Raw genomic sequence first — 18477 nt, 5'->3', positions numbered from 1 at the left:
TTCAAGAGATTTCAATTACACAAAACACAATTACACAAAACACAATTACACAAAACAGATTTCACAAAAAAAATCAATTGATGATTAGTTGATTACCTACCTTGCTAGGCGGAGGCGAGCAGCGGAGCAGGCGGAGCAGCACTGCAATAGGGCCACGGGCAGTCGGCCAGCACCGCAGCACGGCAGTCGGCAGCACTCAAGTCTCAGGCACCGAGGCACGCACTCAGCAAGACAGCAATTCGCCAATTCAGCAGCACAGCCAACTACAAATTAACAAATCAACCAAAGTTTAAACCAAAGTTTAATAAAATTAACTAATTAGACTGAATTAATTTGAAGATTAGAAATTAAAAATAAAAATTAGAAATCAACTTACTAGCACCGACGTTTCGAGTAGCGATTTTGAAATGCGATTATGCGACTATGCGAGAAGCCACGAAGAGGACGGAGTCCACGACCACCGACGTCCGACCACCAGGCGATTAGGCGAAGAGAACGGTGGCTGCCTGGCTGGGACGAAGCGAAGAGGCGAACGCCGCAAACTGAAGAATGGAGATGAGGCGATTAGGCGAAGTCACGAAGAGAAGAAGGCTAGGGCTTGAAGTCTCCTCTAACTGGTTTTATTTTTTTTTTATTTTTTTTTTTAAATAACTTAAAATTTTTTTTTTGGGCCTGGTGAGTCACTTGACCCACCAGGTCTAAGCCCAAGTCCGCCACTGAATGGGATACAGATGGGGGAACACAGTTAACCCACGTTTGCTCAAGATTAAAAGGAATATAATTAGCGAGATTATGGGCGACGGAGTTCCCTTCCCTCCTAACATGGCACCATTGGATGCAGTTGTAATGGGAGCCCTGCACCAACGCATCACTTAGGACAATGTCCAGATCAGTATTGTGACTCATCTCCTTCGTGAGCCTCGATACAATGACTTGACAATCAGATTCAATTATGACATTAGAGAGTCTGAACCTTGTTCCCAGATTGAGAGCCTAAACTATCGCTTTTGCTTCCGCCACTTCAATTGACCACCACGCTTTGACTCTTTTAGAAGCCGCAAAAGGACATCCCCTTCATCATTCCTGGCTACTACCCCCAGGCCAATCCATCCCTCGTCAGTGATCGATGCATCTGTGTTGATCTTAATAAAACCGAGGGGAGGAGAGAGCCATTTGCGAGAGCTTGAGCAAGGAACTCGCTTCTCCACTATATTCAGCTTTTCCTCTAGTAGCTTACTTTCCTCCACCCACCTTTGAACACGAGCCATAAGCAGGTCAATGGAGCCATCTTTACCTTGGAAAATTTTCATATTTCTCTCATGCCAAATTCCCCACATTAGATAGAAGCCACGGGCCATCACTTCTCTCGGCTGTTTTCCCCAGCTCTCGATAAGATCACAGGGAGTGAGAGTAGCAGCTTCCTTCTTCAATTCTTCACAGTCGAGTCTGTGCCATAAGCTCTAAATTCTCTCACATTCAAAAAAAGCATGTAGCCAAGTTTCTGCCTTATTCTCACATCAGGGGCATCGGTCATTTTCTGTAAGGTGCCTGTGTTTGAGAAGCCACCGTACGGGGGTAGTACCAGTGCAAAAACGCCATAGAAAATTTCTGACCTTTGGGATAACTTGTGCTTTCCAAATGTCAACCCATGCTTGATGAAAATCATCTAGATTACACCCCTTCCCTAGCATATATGAGGTTTTAACAGTATATTCGCCTTCCTTAGAAAAAGCCCAGATTACTTTGTCTGGAGGGCACCTCAAGCTTAGGGGAATTGAGAGTATACTCTTCTTGTCTCGGTCATTAAATAGCGTTTGTATTTTATCATGGTCCCAAGTCATAGACTCCCTATTTATCAATTCACTCACCTTTGAGATTTCCTCTGATGGTACACTTGTTGCAAACCGGCTTGTCTCATCACATATCCAAGGGTCCTCCCAAATTCGAATGCACTCACCATCACCCACCCTCCAGAGTATTCCTTCTTTTACTAAGGATTTTGAGCCCCAAATACTCTGCCATGAGTAGCTACTACCATATCCAAGAGATGACCCGAGGAAGTCCGAATGCCTGAAGTATTTTGCACTCATCAATTTACTTAACAGGGAGTTATTTTGGGAGATCATACGCCATGCTTGCCTCCCTAAAAGAGCTTCATTGAAAATTGCCAGGTCCCGGAATCCCATCCCTCCGAGAAATTTGAGAGTGCACATGGAGCCCCAACTATTCCAGTGAATACGTTTTCTATCCGTAGTTTGCCCCCACCAGAAATTTGCCATCATCCCATGAATTTTTCCAATTACCTCTGCCGGAAATTTGTAAACTCCCATGAGATAATTTGGGATTGCTTGGATCACCGACTTTAAAAGAATCTCTTTTCCTGCTTGAGACAGTAATTTTTCCTTCCACCCCTGCAATTTTTTCCATACCCTGTCCAACAAAGCTTGAAAGACTTCTTTTTTCGATCTCCCCACTATATTCGGAATGCCAAGGTATTGACCATGCCTCTCTACTTGTTTCATCTTCAGAATTCCCATAAGTTCTTTTTGCTCAGTTCCCACCCCTTTACTAAAAGACACTTCCGATTATTCATAGTTAATTTTTTGCCCCGATGCTGCTTCGTACTGGTTGAGAATATCAACAATGTTTGAGCATTCCCGACGGTTAACCCTAGTAAAGAGGAGACTGTCGTCTGCAAACTAAAGATGAGAGATTTCTGGACCTCTCCGACATGGTTTGACCCCATGAATACCCCCCGTAGATGCTCTATTCTGTAACATGTGGGAAAAGGCGTCAGCTACAATAATGAATAGGTAGGGAGAGAGGGGATCACCTTGGCGTAATCCTCTAGAGGGAATGACTTTCCCGCAAACTTCTCCATTTATGACAAAGGAGTATTGGACAGACGAAACCAAGCACATAATCACATTTACCCATCTGCCGTCGAAATCCATCTTTAAAAGTAATTGGCGTAGAAAGCCCCACTCGACCCTATCATAAGCCTTGCTCATATCTAGCTTCATAGCCATATAGCCTTTTCGACCCTTGCTCCTCTTTTTCATGGTGTGGAAGCATTCCAGTGCTATCAATGCATTGTCAGTAATGAGCCGACCCGGGATGAAGGCACTCTGATTTTCAGAGATGATGTTCCGGAGAACATCTTTCAATCTGAGGGCTAGGCATTTCGAGATGAGTTTATATATCACATTACACAAACTTATGGGGCGGAATTCAACAGCATGTTGCGGCTCTTTTACTTTCGAGATCAAAGCTATGTTTGTCTTGTTTATATGTTCCGGAAGATCATTCCCATTCAGCACACCAATCACAAAAGTCGCAACATCCTTCCCAACTATATGCCAGAATCGTTGATAGAAGATGGCATGCATGCCATCCGGACCGGGAACCTTGTTTGGGTGCATGTGCTTCAAGGCCGTATGAACTTCTTCCATTGTATAGGGCCTCAAAAGCATCGCATTCATATCTTGGGAAACTGAAGTCGGCACACAATCAATGACCTGTTCAACATTATCAGAAGAGGGGTTAGATGAAGTAAAGATATTTTTGAAATAATCCCTAATGATGAGAGCTGTATCTTCCTCACTCGACTTCCAAACCCCTCTCTCATCCCACAAGCCTCTGATAGAATTTTTTCTTTGTCTTTGGGAGGCTTTGTGATGAAAATACTTAGTATTCTTGTCCCCCTCCTTCACCTCCGCCACTCTCGATCTAATCTTCCAGTAAGCTTCGAGCTTGTCTTGCAAAGTATCTAGCTGCTTCTCAAGTTCCGCACATTCAAGGCAGCTATCCACACTAGTTGGCTTCGCCTGGGCTTCTCTAAGAGCATCTTCAGTAGTAGTGATCAGCTTCCCCAAATTCTCAAAATTTTCCTCCCTCCACTTCAATAAGCGCCTTCCTACCACTGCTATCCTCCCCACTACACTCAAACCCACTGACTCATCCCATGCACCCTTAATGGTTTCCTCACACCCTTCCTCAGTCAACCAATAAGTCTCAAATTTAAAATCTCTCTTCCTCCTTTTCTTTTTTCTGGCAGATTTGCTATTGTAGTGAAGCAAGATAGGTGCGTGATCAGAGTTAACTCTCAGCAAGTGGTCTACTGTTGTATCTGTAAACATCGAGCACCATGAAGAAGACCCCAAGAATCTATCAAGTCTCTCTCGGACTCTAGTGCTGTGAGAAATTCCCCTTTCCCACGTATACCAAGTGCCTCTGTACCCTAAGTCACGAAGCTCGCAGTCACTAAGAACAGCTCTGAAATTTTCCATCTCACCCTCCCTTTCTTCATATGAAAGGAGCTCATTAAAATCCCCTCCTATCAGAATTGACAAATCATCTTCACACAAGTGCCTCATGAGCTTCCAAGTATTCAGCTTCTCCTCTGCTTTCGCCCAACCATAAACGCCTGCAAACCTCCATAAAACTCTTCCCTCACTCCAAATATCCCCGCATATATGATGTTGAGAAAATGAGACCAATTTGAAATCTACCTTATCACTCCAAAATATGCATAAACCACCTGACCTTCCATTACTAGAGACCCCAAAAGCCCCGTTTAAGCCTAGTCGACCTTTTAGTTGTTCTACTACTCTACGCTCTACCTTTGTCTCAGAGATAAACACAATGTTTGGGCTGTATTTTATACTCCATTTACAGAGTCTTTGAACTATTCGGGGATTGCCCAAACCCCGACAGTTCCAAGCAAATATACTCATTGGGTTTGGTGGGGTTGGTCCTCGCCAACCTCCGCCCTTGGCCCCACACCAGTCAACAAAGTAGTATATATGATCTTCTTTCCAATGTGCCCTCCTTCTTCCAACATCTCCCATTCCTACTCTCTGCCCCTTTTACCCCTTTCCACCTGTATGGATCCCTTCCCACTCACCTCCCCTCCTTCTCTAGCCTTTCTCTTCCACCCTCTGGAACCCTCTTTGCCTCCCCCTCCTGCTGAAACCTCCTTAGGTGAACTATCAAGAGAGGAATGCTCGATTGCAGCATTGTGTCTCCATAATTCTATCCCCCCTCCTTTATTCTCTTCTCTAGTAAGCCCCTGCTTCAAAACCAGCTGCTCTTCAGACCCTCTCTTTATTGAACTCTCAACTGAGATTGAGGCCATCTCCCCATCCATCCCCGTACTTCCTAGTCCCTGCCCCCCACTCTGAGATTCTCCAACATTACATATCCCATCTTCCTTACTACTCATCAAAGGGCTTTTCGTGATGAAAAGTTTCCTCACAGCATTACTAAGATCTCCCTCCTCATCATGGTTCTCGTTTTTTGTAGCTTTCCAAGGAGTGTTAACCCTCAATTTTTCAGAAAAATTTCTTCGAACTACTACCTCTTCACAGTCCTTCTCCCCATGCCCTAGGAGCCCACATGTGTAACAAAATCAGGGAGTTTTTCATATTTTATAGGTACTTCTATCACACCCTTGCCCGTTTTTAGCTCCACCATTTTTCTAAGGGGTTTCTTCACATCCAAGCATACTCGAATCCTTAAGGATTTATTAATTCCGATAACATCAGTTTTATCCATGTCAATATATTTTCCAATTGCATCACCAATTCTCCTAGCATTCTCTTCATTTTTCTAAGGTAGTCTTGAACATTTAGTAGTAGCATTTCAAGCAGATTAATGCAAGGTGCTACATACATTGCTATTTCACCATACAAAGTCTGTAAAAGTTTATGTTTATAGATAGAAGAGAGACTCACTGCACCAGCGCTAGGAGGTGCCATTAGTTCCTCCAATATAAGGTGTAGAAACTCGATTATCTTCCTCCAAAGGGGCTCGCTTTCCTTCTTAGGTGATACCTGAGATATATATACAGGTCAGATAAGTTACAGTACTATTATTATATTCTGTAAACATACTATACAGAAGAAAATAATGAACTTACAGGATGGCTTTCTGCATCATACCCTTCACTCTCTCCGTTGAGAAGATGGGCTTTTACATCAGCTTCTAAGTCGTCGTTTGAATCCCTTGCAGCCTCCTCTTTTGCGGCTCTTAGTGCCTTAAACTTAATGGATGAACTCTTTACCAAGTGAAAAGTGTATGTCCATATGTAAAACCCCCCTAGCTGCAATAACAACAACATGCTAGGTGTTTCAGTGCGAAAGCATGCTTAAGCCTATGATGCAAGCAAATTTGTCAAAATTCTTATCTAAAGATGCTCATCAATATGTATTACTAAAAACCAGTGGATGAGCTATTTTGGCATACCTAATCAAAATATTAAGTATTAAAATTAAAATAAATAAAACAAATTAGATTACAAATTAAAAAGAAAAAAAAAAACTGGTTATAGATTCTATCTACTCGCATATTTTTTTCATTTGAAGAAAACACTATAATATTAAAGACACAATGAAATAAAAAATACTGTCAGAAATTGCATGGCAGAAGAAAGAAACAAAATTTTCCACCTTAACGAGTTAAAACTCAATAACCTCAATGTCGACCTCTTCCTCTACCCCCTCCTCCTCTACCCCTTCCTCGGCCTCTCAAACAACTCTGCAAATCTATCATCGTTCAGTATGTCACTGTTCAATCCCTTCGTTTTATTTGAGGATTTCTTTTTATCAGCATCATTTTCAGCTGCTTCTTCTTCATCCTCGAGAAGAGTACGTACGAGATGACGGTTAACCTTTGGCAGCTTCCTCTTAATATGTGAAAGACAATAGCCACAAGAGAACAAATGATATCAAATAACTATAAGGCAATATTACATCAATATAGCAATGAAATTAAAATTAGGGCCTGTTTTGTTCAGCTTAATTTCAGTACAGTTCAGTTCAGCTCAGGTCCTAATTTCCATCTTTCATAAACAATTCATTTCAACTCTATTCAGTTCAGTTCAGCCCCAATCAGTTGACCACAAAACAAGGGGTATCCAAAATCTATTCCACAGCCAGCACAATCCAAATATAAAGCCAATGTCTATAATACGGTAAACAGGTTCAGATATACACATAGCTTTTGTTAAAAAGAAAATATTATTCCGTAAATAGGGGGGAGAAACAGCAGAAAATCAATGAAAGACAATAAGCTTGATTCCCCCAATTAGCAGCAGCATTAACAATGCATGCAAAAATACAACACAGGTGACAGCTTAGTTAATCAATCGCCGTACGTTCCTCTTACTCTCACAGAATTGTTGCACAAAAATCTTGTCATGCTTAAGACACATGACTATTCACTTGGGCTACTGCAAAACTTGGCAGAACCCCCCCCCCCACACACACACAAAAAAAAAAAAACAAATCTACAAGTGACCATGTGCTAGTGCACCTCCTTGTCATACGTATTTAACTTCAAGACAGTTCCAGACTACTAATTTCACATAGGTGAACCACATATGTCCTTCCAAATATAGAAAAAAAGTGATCAGACGATCGCTACAATGGTAGCAGTTTCACAAAAGCTACATCTTGCATGTAGGTTACTTGGCATGCTTCGCAACATATTATACACATCAAAAGTTCCCAGTTTATCTTGGTAATACAAGAGTTTTGGAAAATATTATTTTAGAACAAAAAATTGATGCTCGTGGAATTATGATGTATGAAACAAGTATGTAGCCTGATGTAAAAATATAATATGAATTACAACAAGGCTATGTCCTTTGCTTTTATCCCACATGAAAGGAAATCCCACAAATTCTAATCAGGAACTCCAACAGATTTGCATACATCAAATAAGGCATTTTGAGTTCACATCAGCACATGTAAGGCTTATGCAATATGAACAGGTAGAACGGTAGAGCCAACAAAGCCAAAATCAGAATACAATGGCAACATATTAGACCATCTACCTTCTTATATAGCCGATAATCAATGAAGTGCCCATGCATATAAGCTCTGAGAAGGTTAGTTCCGATTAAATTGGTCAGGTTAAGTCTCTCAAGTTCTTCTTTAGTTAAGAACTTGTAATCATCGTATATACTTTTTAAATTAGCAAGCATCCATTTCCAGGTACAAAATTCAAATCAATACTCCAGTTGCTAGTGCTCTAACCAGGATAACAAGTCCAGTTCTACCTCTGCTCATTTCAAAAACCAAAGAGAGGTATACTTGGATACATAAACATACAAAATTGAGAAATAATCTCAGGAGAGTAAAGAATATTCTTTAATTTAAATTGGAATTGCGAAAAAATAAGCCAAAATTTTATCTCAATCGGACAAAAAAGAGCAATTTCATTACCCAACAAAAAAGGGGTACTAAATGCAGGGACAATTTTACCTGAATGCAGAATAAGGTAATTTTTTAAAAAAGCTTATATTCCAATTTTGCCCTTGTTTTAATTTAATCCTTTTTCACTCCTAACTATATAATCATCCCTGCCGTTTAATTTACAACCATATTCTAACGTATTCAACCTTTCATCCTATTTAATATCCAATACTATACAAATTCATGGACAATAATGAAGTGCACTACAACAATTTTTTGAGGTATGAAAATTATGTGCTGTAATCTTTTTTCCCGCAAAATCTAATTTATAGATGAACAATCAAACAAGATAAATGTTCCATCTTGTACAGAACATTTTATTTGGGAGCATGTAACAGGGTGTCAGGTTGTGTTTCCGAGGGTTGACAATACCTACCGGTTTTGATTTTCGGGGGTCAACAATACCTACCGGTTTAGATTTCTAGGGGTAAACAATATCCCCCGGATATAATTTCTGGGGGAAAACAATACCCCTGGATATGATTTCCGGGGGTAAACAATACCCCCCGGATTTATTTCCCGGGGGTAAATAATACACATAAACCTACCTTAGATCAGAGGGAAGATGAATGCGAATTTCGTGAAATCAGCACAAATTTGTGGGATTAGCAAAATATTGTGGGATTAGCAGAGGTAGAACAGTAGAAATGGAAAAAAATTTAGGTTGAATTTTACGTTCAAGTTAAAATGGGATATTGGAATCTAAAAATTGAATAACGGTATCTTAGTCTTTTGTTATTTCAATATTATTAATAAATTCCTGCATTTAGGTTATTTTGTACTGCATTTAGTACTCGTGTTTTAAATATAGAAGTTTTAAACTTAAATGCATCACTTTTTAAAAATAGAAGTTTTTCTCTCGTTCTCTCTTGACTCCAAAAATTGCCTAGAAGTCCGCAATTATATAGGTGATGCATCTAAATAAAAAAAGAGGAGGTATTAAAGTTCAATCAGAATGTAAACCCATGTATTTGCTACAAAGATATAGAATTATAAAATGTTAAAATACGGAGTATTATTTGTATTATCTTTTTTTTATTACTCGTATTTATAAGTGTTTTCTATTTTCGCAGTTTTTTTCCCCTCATAGAAAAGGAAGTGTATGACATACTCCCAACGTTCCAATTTAGTTTTCCTACTTTCCTTTTAAGTCCATCCCAAACCTATTCCTATCTTTGGCAAGGGCCTACAATTATTGTAGTACTTCTCCCCTCTACCCTTGGCCCACCAGTTATCTCTCTTGTCACATACTTCGAATAAATTTATACCCCACTATCTCCCATCACATCTAGTTTTATACTAGAAAGAATAATTGATAATCAAACACCTCCTAACAATATGTACTTTGATAAGTAGGCATACTAAATTGGAATGTAGGGAGTATATATATCAAATACAAGAATCCAGTACGCAAGTATATGAACTTTCTAGTATTGAATGTTAGTATTCATTCAACATATACAGTTATACACTACACAACTCTGCTTAAGAGCAGGATAGGTAGATCAGCTAGACAAGAAAAGCTAGCCTTTCTATACTAGATAGATTGTTTTTCTAAAGCATCATCAGCTTTCCAATTACAAAAATAATTTCATCATTTAGGGAATGTAATGGTCACTTGGTCGTATACTCTTTGTGCTCAAGAATTCTTCATCCACAAACTTAAGCAATACCCTAACTTCCACTCTAAATGGTTTACATGAAGCTCTGAAAAGTGGCACACAAGCCCTGCCCCGTAAAATTCCTAAATAAAATAACTTACTATAAAGCATAAGTAAAGTGATATGGTCAGGTATTCATGCGATGATTTTGAAAGAAGGAACCATGAACCAATCATTGGAAGAAGCTTGTGTGGCTGATTATTCAACAAGCAGTCTAGTAGATACTAAGCTAAGGGTGAAAAACAAATACGAAAACAAACCAAAAAAAAAATGCATTGACAGAAAAAGTAAATGTAGTTCAAATGTGGTCCTACCGTACATCCATTTCATCAATTAATCTTTCATGCCTCTGTAATTAATCATCTTATTCGAGTCTAGACCATAAACCCAGTCTCTGAGAGAAACTTTGCAATCTATGGTCACCAGTTGTTTGGGTGATATTGATGGTAGGAAATGCAATCCATATAAGGGATTCTCCTCATTACAGATAATGGCAAATGCGAAAGTACATTTTAAACACCAGCTACAGTAATAATTGACACTGAAATTACAATGAAGCAAGGCAGCCTGTCAACCACATATCAATTAGGGGTAATCAAGGCAAACCTGCGATAAATTTATTCTGTAAAGATCTGTTGAGGAGGCAGCACAGAGCAAATCGCAAGACCATGAATCATATGCCATATCCCTTCCCATCCTATTCATAAGACGCAATAAAGTTTAGCTATATCCAACAATAAACATATTAACATATGAAAGCCAATGGAAACTCAATGATCAAGTAACTGCAATTTGTTTTCACATTTGTAGTTAAAATGATAATGAAAGAAAATGAGACATTCAGGTGATGTTCCTTCATAGAACTTCAAATGGTGATAAAAAGATGAAGGCTTAATTAATGTGAAAGTTCCTCCAACTTCTTTTCTCGGGAGAGAGCTAGCGGATGTGAATTTGTCAATAAAAGGTCAAAAAGCATTATCAGAATGCAAATCGGCAAAAACCCAAATTATTGCACCACAGTTAAGTAGTTAACAGAATGGAAACTCCAGCTGACTTTGCCCGTTAGAAACCATAAGTCAGCAATGTAATTGATATTTGATTTTTTTTTATATTATTCCCTCGCATTAAGACTTGTTTCTTTTCATGTACCATGCCAATAGTGCCGAAAGTACCAAAATATGATTTTATGAATTCATTCAACAAAAAAGATACATGCAATTAGTAAGAGGTAGCTTACCTAGGAATCCTCACTTTATAATGACTTCCATATTTAGCATGCAGACAGATAGAGCGATCAGCACACATAAATGCAATCTTAGAGTAATCATCAGACAACACCTGTTTCGTTTCAGCCACGAATATCATCCCAAGTATAATTTATTACAGTGGTGTTCATATTCATATTCAATAAGCTAAATCAATATGCAAATGAAGCAATGGAAAAGTACCTCGAAATCAACAATTTCAGAAACCAAATGTCTTTCAAACTTCTAGGACAGTTCCCTTAACTCATACACCTTAACTTGGGGAGGGTAAATACCTATAATTGATTTTCAACAACATTAATAAATTCAATCAACAACAACAAAAGCCTTAGTCCCATAATGATTTTGTGTCCGCTAAAATTAATTAATTCGATCAACAACAACAAAGAGATAGTCTCAAAATAATTTGGGGTCAGCTAACATTAATTAATTCGATCAACCACGAAAATTTCATTCCAGTAATGCAATTCCTAAATGACCTACCTGAAGCAAGAAGAAATTCTCCATCAGGTGTGGCCTTGATTTTGGTGGTGGCGGTTTCGAAGTTCAAGTCCAAAAATCAACTCTACTCTTTGCGAATACTCTGAACAACAAATTTTGCAAATTTAATTAATACAACAAACATATTCATCAACAATTCAAAAAATAATAACATAAATTATGCAAATTTCACAAAATTAAGATTGAAGAGGTACCTTTGTCTTTGCGGAGAGCACGCTGTTTCTTGGGGTTAAGCCAAGTTGCAAGAGAACGTTGATGGCCAGTTAAAGAATAGACTTTGACGCCATTAATGGAGGTTGATTTGAGTGTACCTCCATGGTAAGCCATTCTATTGGTGTTCTTCTTCTGGGGAACTTTTGTCAAGTAAAGGGTTTAACTTGATTTTAATTTTAGGGTTTTGCAGAGAAGAGGATGTTGAATGCTCAAGTTGGGAAAGAAAGGCCGAAGGCGGGGTTTTTGCTTCTTGTTGCGGAGTCGCAAAAGAATGCTTAAATAAAGTCCTTAGAAATTCATAATACTATGTATGTCATGCTTGTGTTGATCTTTTAAACCTAGTTTATACGCGGCATGATACCTTGACCCATGTGTTTGTGCTTAAATTAATAAAATAAACAAAGCGATAGTCCACTATGTAAACGTCATGCCAAATTTTGAATTGATATTTACGAACGACCCATGGTTGACTTTGCATTGTCCTTCGTGTCATGTTGGGCTAAGTGAGCTTGTACCGAATTAGGACATTTATGTGTCTTCATGTCGACTCATGCTCAATTGTAGTCACAAATGCATGCCCACAAACCAAACCAAATTGTATAACATGACTAAACAAAAACCAACCGTATAAGTGTATAACATGGTTTAGTTCGTTTATGTTACCAGAATTAATCTTAAACCGAAAAAAAAAAATCAATAAGAGGTTTTGCCTAAAACCCTTGTCGTCCTCCAAAAGCATGGACCAAAATTCGGGCCTTTAATCAATTCTCCAAATAAACCCTAGCTAAACCCCCATTTTTATTTTATCCACCATTTCTTATTATCCGCCCTCATTTCTCCATAAATCCTAAACTTTGTTCAAAATTGTTAATTTTCCTTCTTTTGGGGTTTCCTTGATTCTGCACAGTCGCTGTTGACTACGGTACACCTTTCTCTCTCTCATACTTTTATTACTGAAATTAAACTCTTTTGTATTAAACATTTGTTCTTCTCTGCATTTTTCTTAAAATTTTTTATTTGAGTACTATCATTGCTTAATTAGCACAATATAATCTAATTATTTTTCTATATTTCTCCCTTTCTTAATTACCCTTTTCCCAATTGGACCCATTTTTGAAAAGTTCAGATTTTTGTAGTTTAAAGTTGCTAGAATTATATAAGCTTGAAATGTAAAGGAATTGATTTATGTAGAAAATGCCGAGGCCATTGGGAGTAAAAGCTGGTAAGAAAAGGAAGAAGAGAGAGGAAAAATATGATAAAGAGGAGGATGAGCAAGTAGAAATGGTACAAGAGGATGTACCAGCTGCTGCCACTATTGAGGAAACAGTTGAAGATGATAAGGTAGCGGAAGATTTGGCCGATGATATCCCCGACATTCCGGTTACTATTACGAAGCAGAAGAGCCAGCCTGGGGCGGTTTTCCTGCTCGAAAGGGCTTCCCTTGAGGTTGCCAAAGTAGGGAAGGTATGTCAATCAACAATCTTTAAGCTCTATTGTTTTCCATTATGTTTATTTGTTTGTGTTGTGTGATGCTTGGATTGGATTGGATTGGATTGGATATGTTTCAAAGATTAATTAGAGGGTTGGCCTAGATAACTGTGTTGATGGTGTTTAGGAGGGGTATTAATAGATGAACGGGAATTCTGCTTCCGTTGTTAACTGAATTCTGATGTCATATTCATATGTAATTGCAGACCTACCAAATTTTGAATTCTGAGGACCATGCCAATTTTTTGATGAAGCACAAAAAGAATCCTGCAGATTACAGGCCAGACATTGTTTATCACGTTTATATTACAAGTTTTATGTTACGATACACTTTATTCTATTTATTATATTTGTGCTTCTGTTGACATTTTCAGAAGGTTTCAAAGATGTATGCTATTATTGTCTTGTGTATCTGGCCGTTTTTCTGAAGTAGTTGTGATTATGAATGATATTTCAGGCTCTTCTGATGATTTTGGATAGCCCCTTGAATAAGGCTGGGAGGATTCAATATGTGTATGTTAAAACTGAGAAAGGTGTACTTTTTGAGGTTAAACCTCACGTGCGTATTCCAAGAACATATAAGTGTTTTGTAGGCATTATGTGTGAGTTATAATTATTTTGTCATGCATCTTCTTTCTATCAACTTCTATGCGTCACTCTAATTACGTGATTTGCTACTGAAGGCATGACGTGTGGTTACTCCTTAACGCCCTCTCTCATTTATCATTGCAGTGCAACTGTTACAAAAGCTGGGCATATCTGCTGCTGGCAAACGAGATGAACTTTTTTGTGTGGTTAAAAATCCTGTAACTCAGTATCTACCTCTTAATTCTCGTAAGATAGGTGAGCTTTACTCTGAACTAGTAATCCTGTCTAATAAATTTTAGAGTTCAGATCACTTTTATCTCTCTATTCCCCCCTCCATAGTCAGTGACATTTGGCTGTTCATATTTCAGGCTTTTCATTTAGCTCAGAAAAATTGGTTGACATTCAGAAATATGTGGATCCTATTAAAGATGATTCCAATTTTGTGTTTTTGGTATGTATCAGAAGGGACTGAACTTTGTCTATTAATTCATTTATATGAGTCAAAACTTAGGTGTCTTCTAATCCTTTGCTCGTTCAGGTTGGTGCTATGGCTCATGGAAAGGTTGATGATGAGTACGTTGAAGACTACATATCAAGTAAGTTTTTCCTGAAGTTACTTATGTTGTCCGATTACTTGGGAAGCTATCTACCGGTGTTTAAATACTATGAATAATAGAGTTGATTGCAAATTTGCAACACGGATACTGTTCTAAAGTTTGCATAATTTTTTTTTCCTTAGTTTATTGCTTTTACTTGTAAGCAGATGAGGTTCCAAGTTCTATATTAATGATATTGGTTTGTGAGTTTGCTCCCTTTTTTTCCCTCTGCTTCCTTTACCAACCCCTTTCTCTCCTTTACCCTCAATCTCTAATGGTGCCTGGTGCTCACTCTTCCTTTCTGAACCTATATTTAAATTCCACTTAATCCTTTCTTCTGCTGTTCTACCTTCACTTGCTTACCTCCTTATCGATGCTCAACATCCATTAACTATTACTAAAACAAAACATGTTGATGTCATCAATTCCTAAATGTCTTATGTGTCAAGCTCTCATTAAAAAATTTCCCTCCAAATTTACATATGACGTCATCATTTTTTTTTTTTTTGCCTTATCATTTTATTTGCTAGAAACTAGAACAAGTAGGTATGAAACTAAAAATCCGAACCTGACTTTGACATCAATATTGTTGTGCTTCCACTCTAAATGTATAAGCTCATTAGATAATGCAATATTTTATACATAGTATATTTTTTCTAACAATCATTTTAGTAAATTTTAGTATATTTTCAATAACATAGTAAATATTATGATGTAGCATTAAATTATAATCATTAAAAAAAATATAAAGAATGATGTACATGTTTTTTTTTCTTTTAAAAATATTTATAGAGTAACAAACTTTATTTTTACAAAATAAAAAGCGAGCTAAGTCATGTTAAAAAGTTATCAACAACAAAAGATATAAAAGAAATATGAAAAAAATTGCTTATCACCACCGTGCAACGCGCGAGTACTAATCTAGTTCTAAACTATTATTGAAAACCTTCTCTCTTATATATTATGTATGTTATACAATTCTACTTAGGATTAGTTCTTAAATCCTTAATAAGGTTTATTATAAGTTGGACTTTGGGAGTTATTGAGGCATCCAGGAACTGCCATAAAAGTTAGTGGAGACATCGATAAACTCATATAGTAGTGAAGGGTTGCTGTATATTACTTCGTTTTCCTTCTAGTACACTGAAAATTTTATGTGCAAATGAGTAGGTTTTGGTGTCAAGTTGTCTTTCATGAATTAGACTTGCCAACCTCAGTGATTAATAATTTGTGAAAGCCCAATGGATCAGGGTGAGAATGTCTTGGGTATAGTTAATAATACTTTGTATATGAATAGTACACTATTATTTTTACTAATTTTATGGTCTTTATAAGATTTCCATTGTATATATGCTATGATTCAAACTTTTTAAGTAATTTAGGGTTCTAGTTGTTTAAACTATTTTTTATTTAAGAAAAAATAAATTAGAGCCCTCTCTCTTCATGGAAGATTGTTAGGTGCAGTGAGTCCTATCTCTACTTGTGACTAAAATGTATAATAATATATAAATACTCCCATTTTTCGACTAAGCAAAATGGGCATGCTCTATTAGTTGTTTGCTTGTTTTAATGCACTCTTATGTCATCAATTTGAAATAACTATCAATTTTCTGCATAAAATTTGCAGTCTCAGGTTATCCGATGAGTGCCGCATGGTGTATTGCAAGAATTTGTGAAGGATTGCAACATAAATGGAGTGTCTTGTGAATTCCTTGCTGAGTTAGTCTTTTAGCGAATAACTACTGATAGTCTGAAACATAATGAACCTTCTCTTAATGAAATGAATATGCCTTAATTTTAAGCAGATACTCAATGATATCTCCATAACTAAATTCCTAATGTCATATTAGGCTATTCGCCATATTTTTGTTTCAGCATGGTGCTTCCAAAGTTAGTCGCGTTTTGCTAGAAACCGAGTATGATGAGGTTCCGGAGAATTGTGGTTAAATTTTAAAAACCAACTCTGCCACTTCCCCTCTTCAATCTATAAAAAAAATTATTATATTATGTGATCTCTTCATATCTTGTTGGGTGATTTGCTTGAGTCTTCCATCCATCGGGATTTTGAAGACTTCCATCCATCGGCTCAATGAACCCTTGTGCCATCCAACAGTATATCAGGTTCTGCTTGTTTAGTTTTCATAATCCTTTGGAAACAATTTATAATAAGCAAAGCACTGTTGTAATTGTGGTGTTAGGTGAATGTAACTCAGCTTCAAAGTTGTTGAAATGACACTATTTTCCTGTTGTTCCATCATTCTAAGTTTTGCGTCCCTAAAAGACTCCCATTCTTGCAGAGTATCCTGAGAATAAAGAAGACCCGCAATAGTCCTTATTGCGAGAGGAACATTGGCACACTTCTTGACTATCTCTTTGCCTACGATTGTCAAATGTGGATCTCCTCTTTAAATGCTAGGTTTCTAAACAACTTCCAGGATTGGCTCTCGGGCAAGCCACCCAACTCGATGTCAACGTTACAGTCTTGACAAGACTTGCAAACATGAGTGCTGGAGTGAAAACCACGTAAACTACCTGCATTTCAACATTTGTTTTGTTGATTCGTTTCTTGTACGTTATATTCCTCCAAAATTAGGCGATAAAGTACACTAGAATGAATCTATATATGTATGTAATTTATCCTATATCGCCTTCTATTTCCTCCCGATAGGACAATTTAATTACTGGAAAGAATTCCGATCCACAATCTGTATGAAAAACAAATAAATATGTACGAGTACATAAAATATAGTCGCGGGACTTACCTTATTCAAGGGCCTCCTAGCATCTGCATTCAAAATACTCCGTATTACAATATCCAGTTGCCAAAAAGGCTCCTAATCCACTGATTATTAACACTTGCAAAATAGGCATTGGTGACACTTCAAAGAGTGACAAGAAACCTATTTTCTTCTAGCTTCTTCCCTTGTATTTCCTTTCTATTTTTTTCTCAAGTCCTCAAAAACTTCCAACTTTCTCTATGTTTGTAGAATGAATGAATTGTAGTTTGCAAGAAGTTCAGTAATCCAATTCGATCAATACTTTAATTAAATGGGTAAATGAAGAATTTTGTCACAAAACAAAGAAATGCATATACAAACTGACATCTAGAGTCTCTCTAAAGTCTAACCGATATTCATAAATTTAGCCATGAGCAAAATCATTTGTTTTTTTGTTGATCATTAGAAAATTGCAAAAACAACAAAATAAAATGAGTTTTTGTAAGACCCTAGGAATAATAACACGTACTAGTATACTACCTCTGTGTCTTTTTGTTTTTGCGAAAAGAAATATTTTATACTTCTATCTCACAAATAATAAGAAACGGAGATAGTATAAATATAAGTTAAATACCCTTCACGGAAAAATAAAATAATGAGGCAATTTGAATCGCATCTTTGTCCCAAAGCCAATAATTGGATCTACCATAGTAGGAGAACACATGTTTTAGACAAAAAAAGTAAATATATAGTGTGTGATCCAATTGGCTACATATCACATATTCAGACAAATTGTACATGTGTACTATTGATCTATTATGCGTTAGTATACATTTCTTTTGACTGAAATAAGAAGATCGCCACTAGTAGAAAAAACTAAATAGGCACCCCCCTATAGCACCGGTTCTTGAAAACCGGTGCCAAAATAAATGGGCGGGACTTAAAATTAAGAGTTGGCACCGATTCAAACCAAAACCGGTGCCAAGCATTTAATTAGCACCGGTTCAAATCGGTGCCAACTTATGAAAAAAAAAAAAAAGTTTGGGAAAGCATTGGCACCGGTTCTCTTTAAACCGGTGCGAATTAAGGGCATTACCACCGGTTTAAACCGGTGCCATTTTGAAAAAAAAACGCGGGCTTGCTTCAGCTGTAGGTTTAACAACGTCTTTCTTCCTCATTCCTTCAATTCG

The 18477-nt window shown here is 37.4% G+C and overlaps 2 protein-coding genes, 1 long non-coding RNA gene and 1 pseudogene across 3 annotated transcripts; 2 read left to right on the top strand and 2 right to left on the bottom strand.

Moving 5' to 3' along the window:
* Nucleotides 1-5516: 5516 nt before the first annotated feature.
* Nucleotides 5517-6136, bottom strand: LOC110735571 (protein PIN-LIKES 5-like). The gene is made up of 2 exons (XM_021915761.1): nucleotides 5921-6136; nucleotides 5517-5834 (listed from the first exon to the last, which is right to left on the bottom strand). The coding sequence occupies exons 1-2, from the start codon at nucleotides 6119-6121 to the stop codon at nucleotides 5517-5519; spliced, it is 519 nt and encodes a 172-aa protein (XP_021771453.1). The 5' UTR covers nucleotides 6122-6136.
* A 372-nt stretch (nucleotides 6137-6508) lies between these two features.
* LOC110735570 lies at nucleotides 6509-12045 on the bottom strand (annotated as a pseudogene).
* Nucleotides 12046-12788: 743 nt separating this feature from the next.
* LOC110735569 lies at nucleotides 12789-13814 on the top strand. Its single transcript, XM_021915760.1, has 4 exons — nucleotides 12789-12820; nucleotides 13090-13362; nucleotides 13593-13685; nucleotides 13761-13814. Exons 2-4 carry the CDS (start codon nucleotides 13093-13095, stop codon nucleotides 13812-13814), a joined length of 417 nt encoding a protein of 138 aa, XP_021771452.1. The 5' UTR covers nucleotides 12789-12820; nucleotides 13090-13092.
* A 673-nt stretch (nucleotides 13815-14487) lies between these two features.
* Nucleotides 14488-16383, top strand: LOC110735626. Its single transcript, XR_002514132.1, has 2 exons — nucleotides 14488-14570; nucleotides 16198-16383. It is a non-coding gene; the product is annotated as an uncharacterized LOC110735626 (long non-coding RNA).
* Nucleotides 16384-18477: the final 2094 nt, after the last annotated feature.

Source organism: Chenopodium quinoa, unplaced genomic scaffold (assembly GCF_001683475.1).
Source record: "Chenopodium quinoa cultivar QQ74 unplaced genomic scaffold, ASM168347v1, whole genome shotgun sequence".
Lineage (NCBI taxonomy): Eukaryota > Viridiplantae > Streptophyta > Magnoliopsida > Caryophyllales > Amaranthaceae > Chenopodium > Chenopodium quinoa.
This window is presented reverse-complemented; position numbering and strand designations above follow the sequence as displayed.

Coding starts and splice junctions, on each gene's coding strand:
- LOC110735571 (XM_021915761.1), bottom strand. CDS start 6,121: ATGTTGTTGTTATTGCAGCTAGGGGGGTTTTACATATGGACATACACT. Junction 5,835..5,920: donor ATGATGCAGAAAGCCATCCT/GTAAGTTCATTA, acceptor TATATATCTCAG/GTATCACCTAAGAAGGAAAG.
- LOC110735569 (XM_021915760.1), top strand. CDS start 13,093: ATGCCGAGGCCATTGGGAGTAAAAGCTGGTAAGAAAAGGAAGAAGAGA. Junction 13,363..13,592: donor AGGTTGCCAAAGTAGGGAAG/GTATGTCAATCA, acceptor ATGTAATTGCAG/ACCTACCAAATTTTGAATTC. Junction 13,686..13,760: donor GGCCAGACATTGTTTATCAC/GTTTATATTACA, acceptor TGACATTTTCAG/AAGGTTTCAAAGATGTATGC.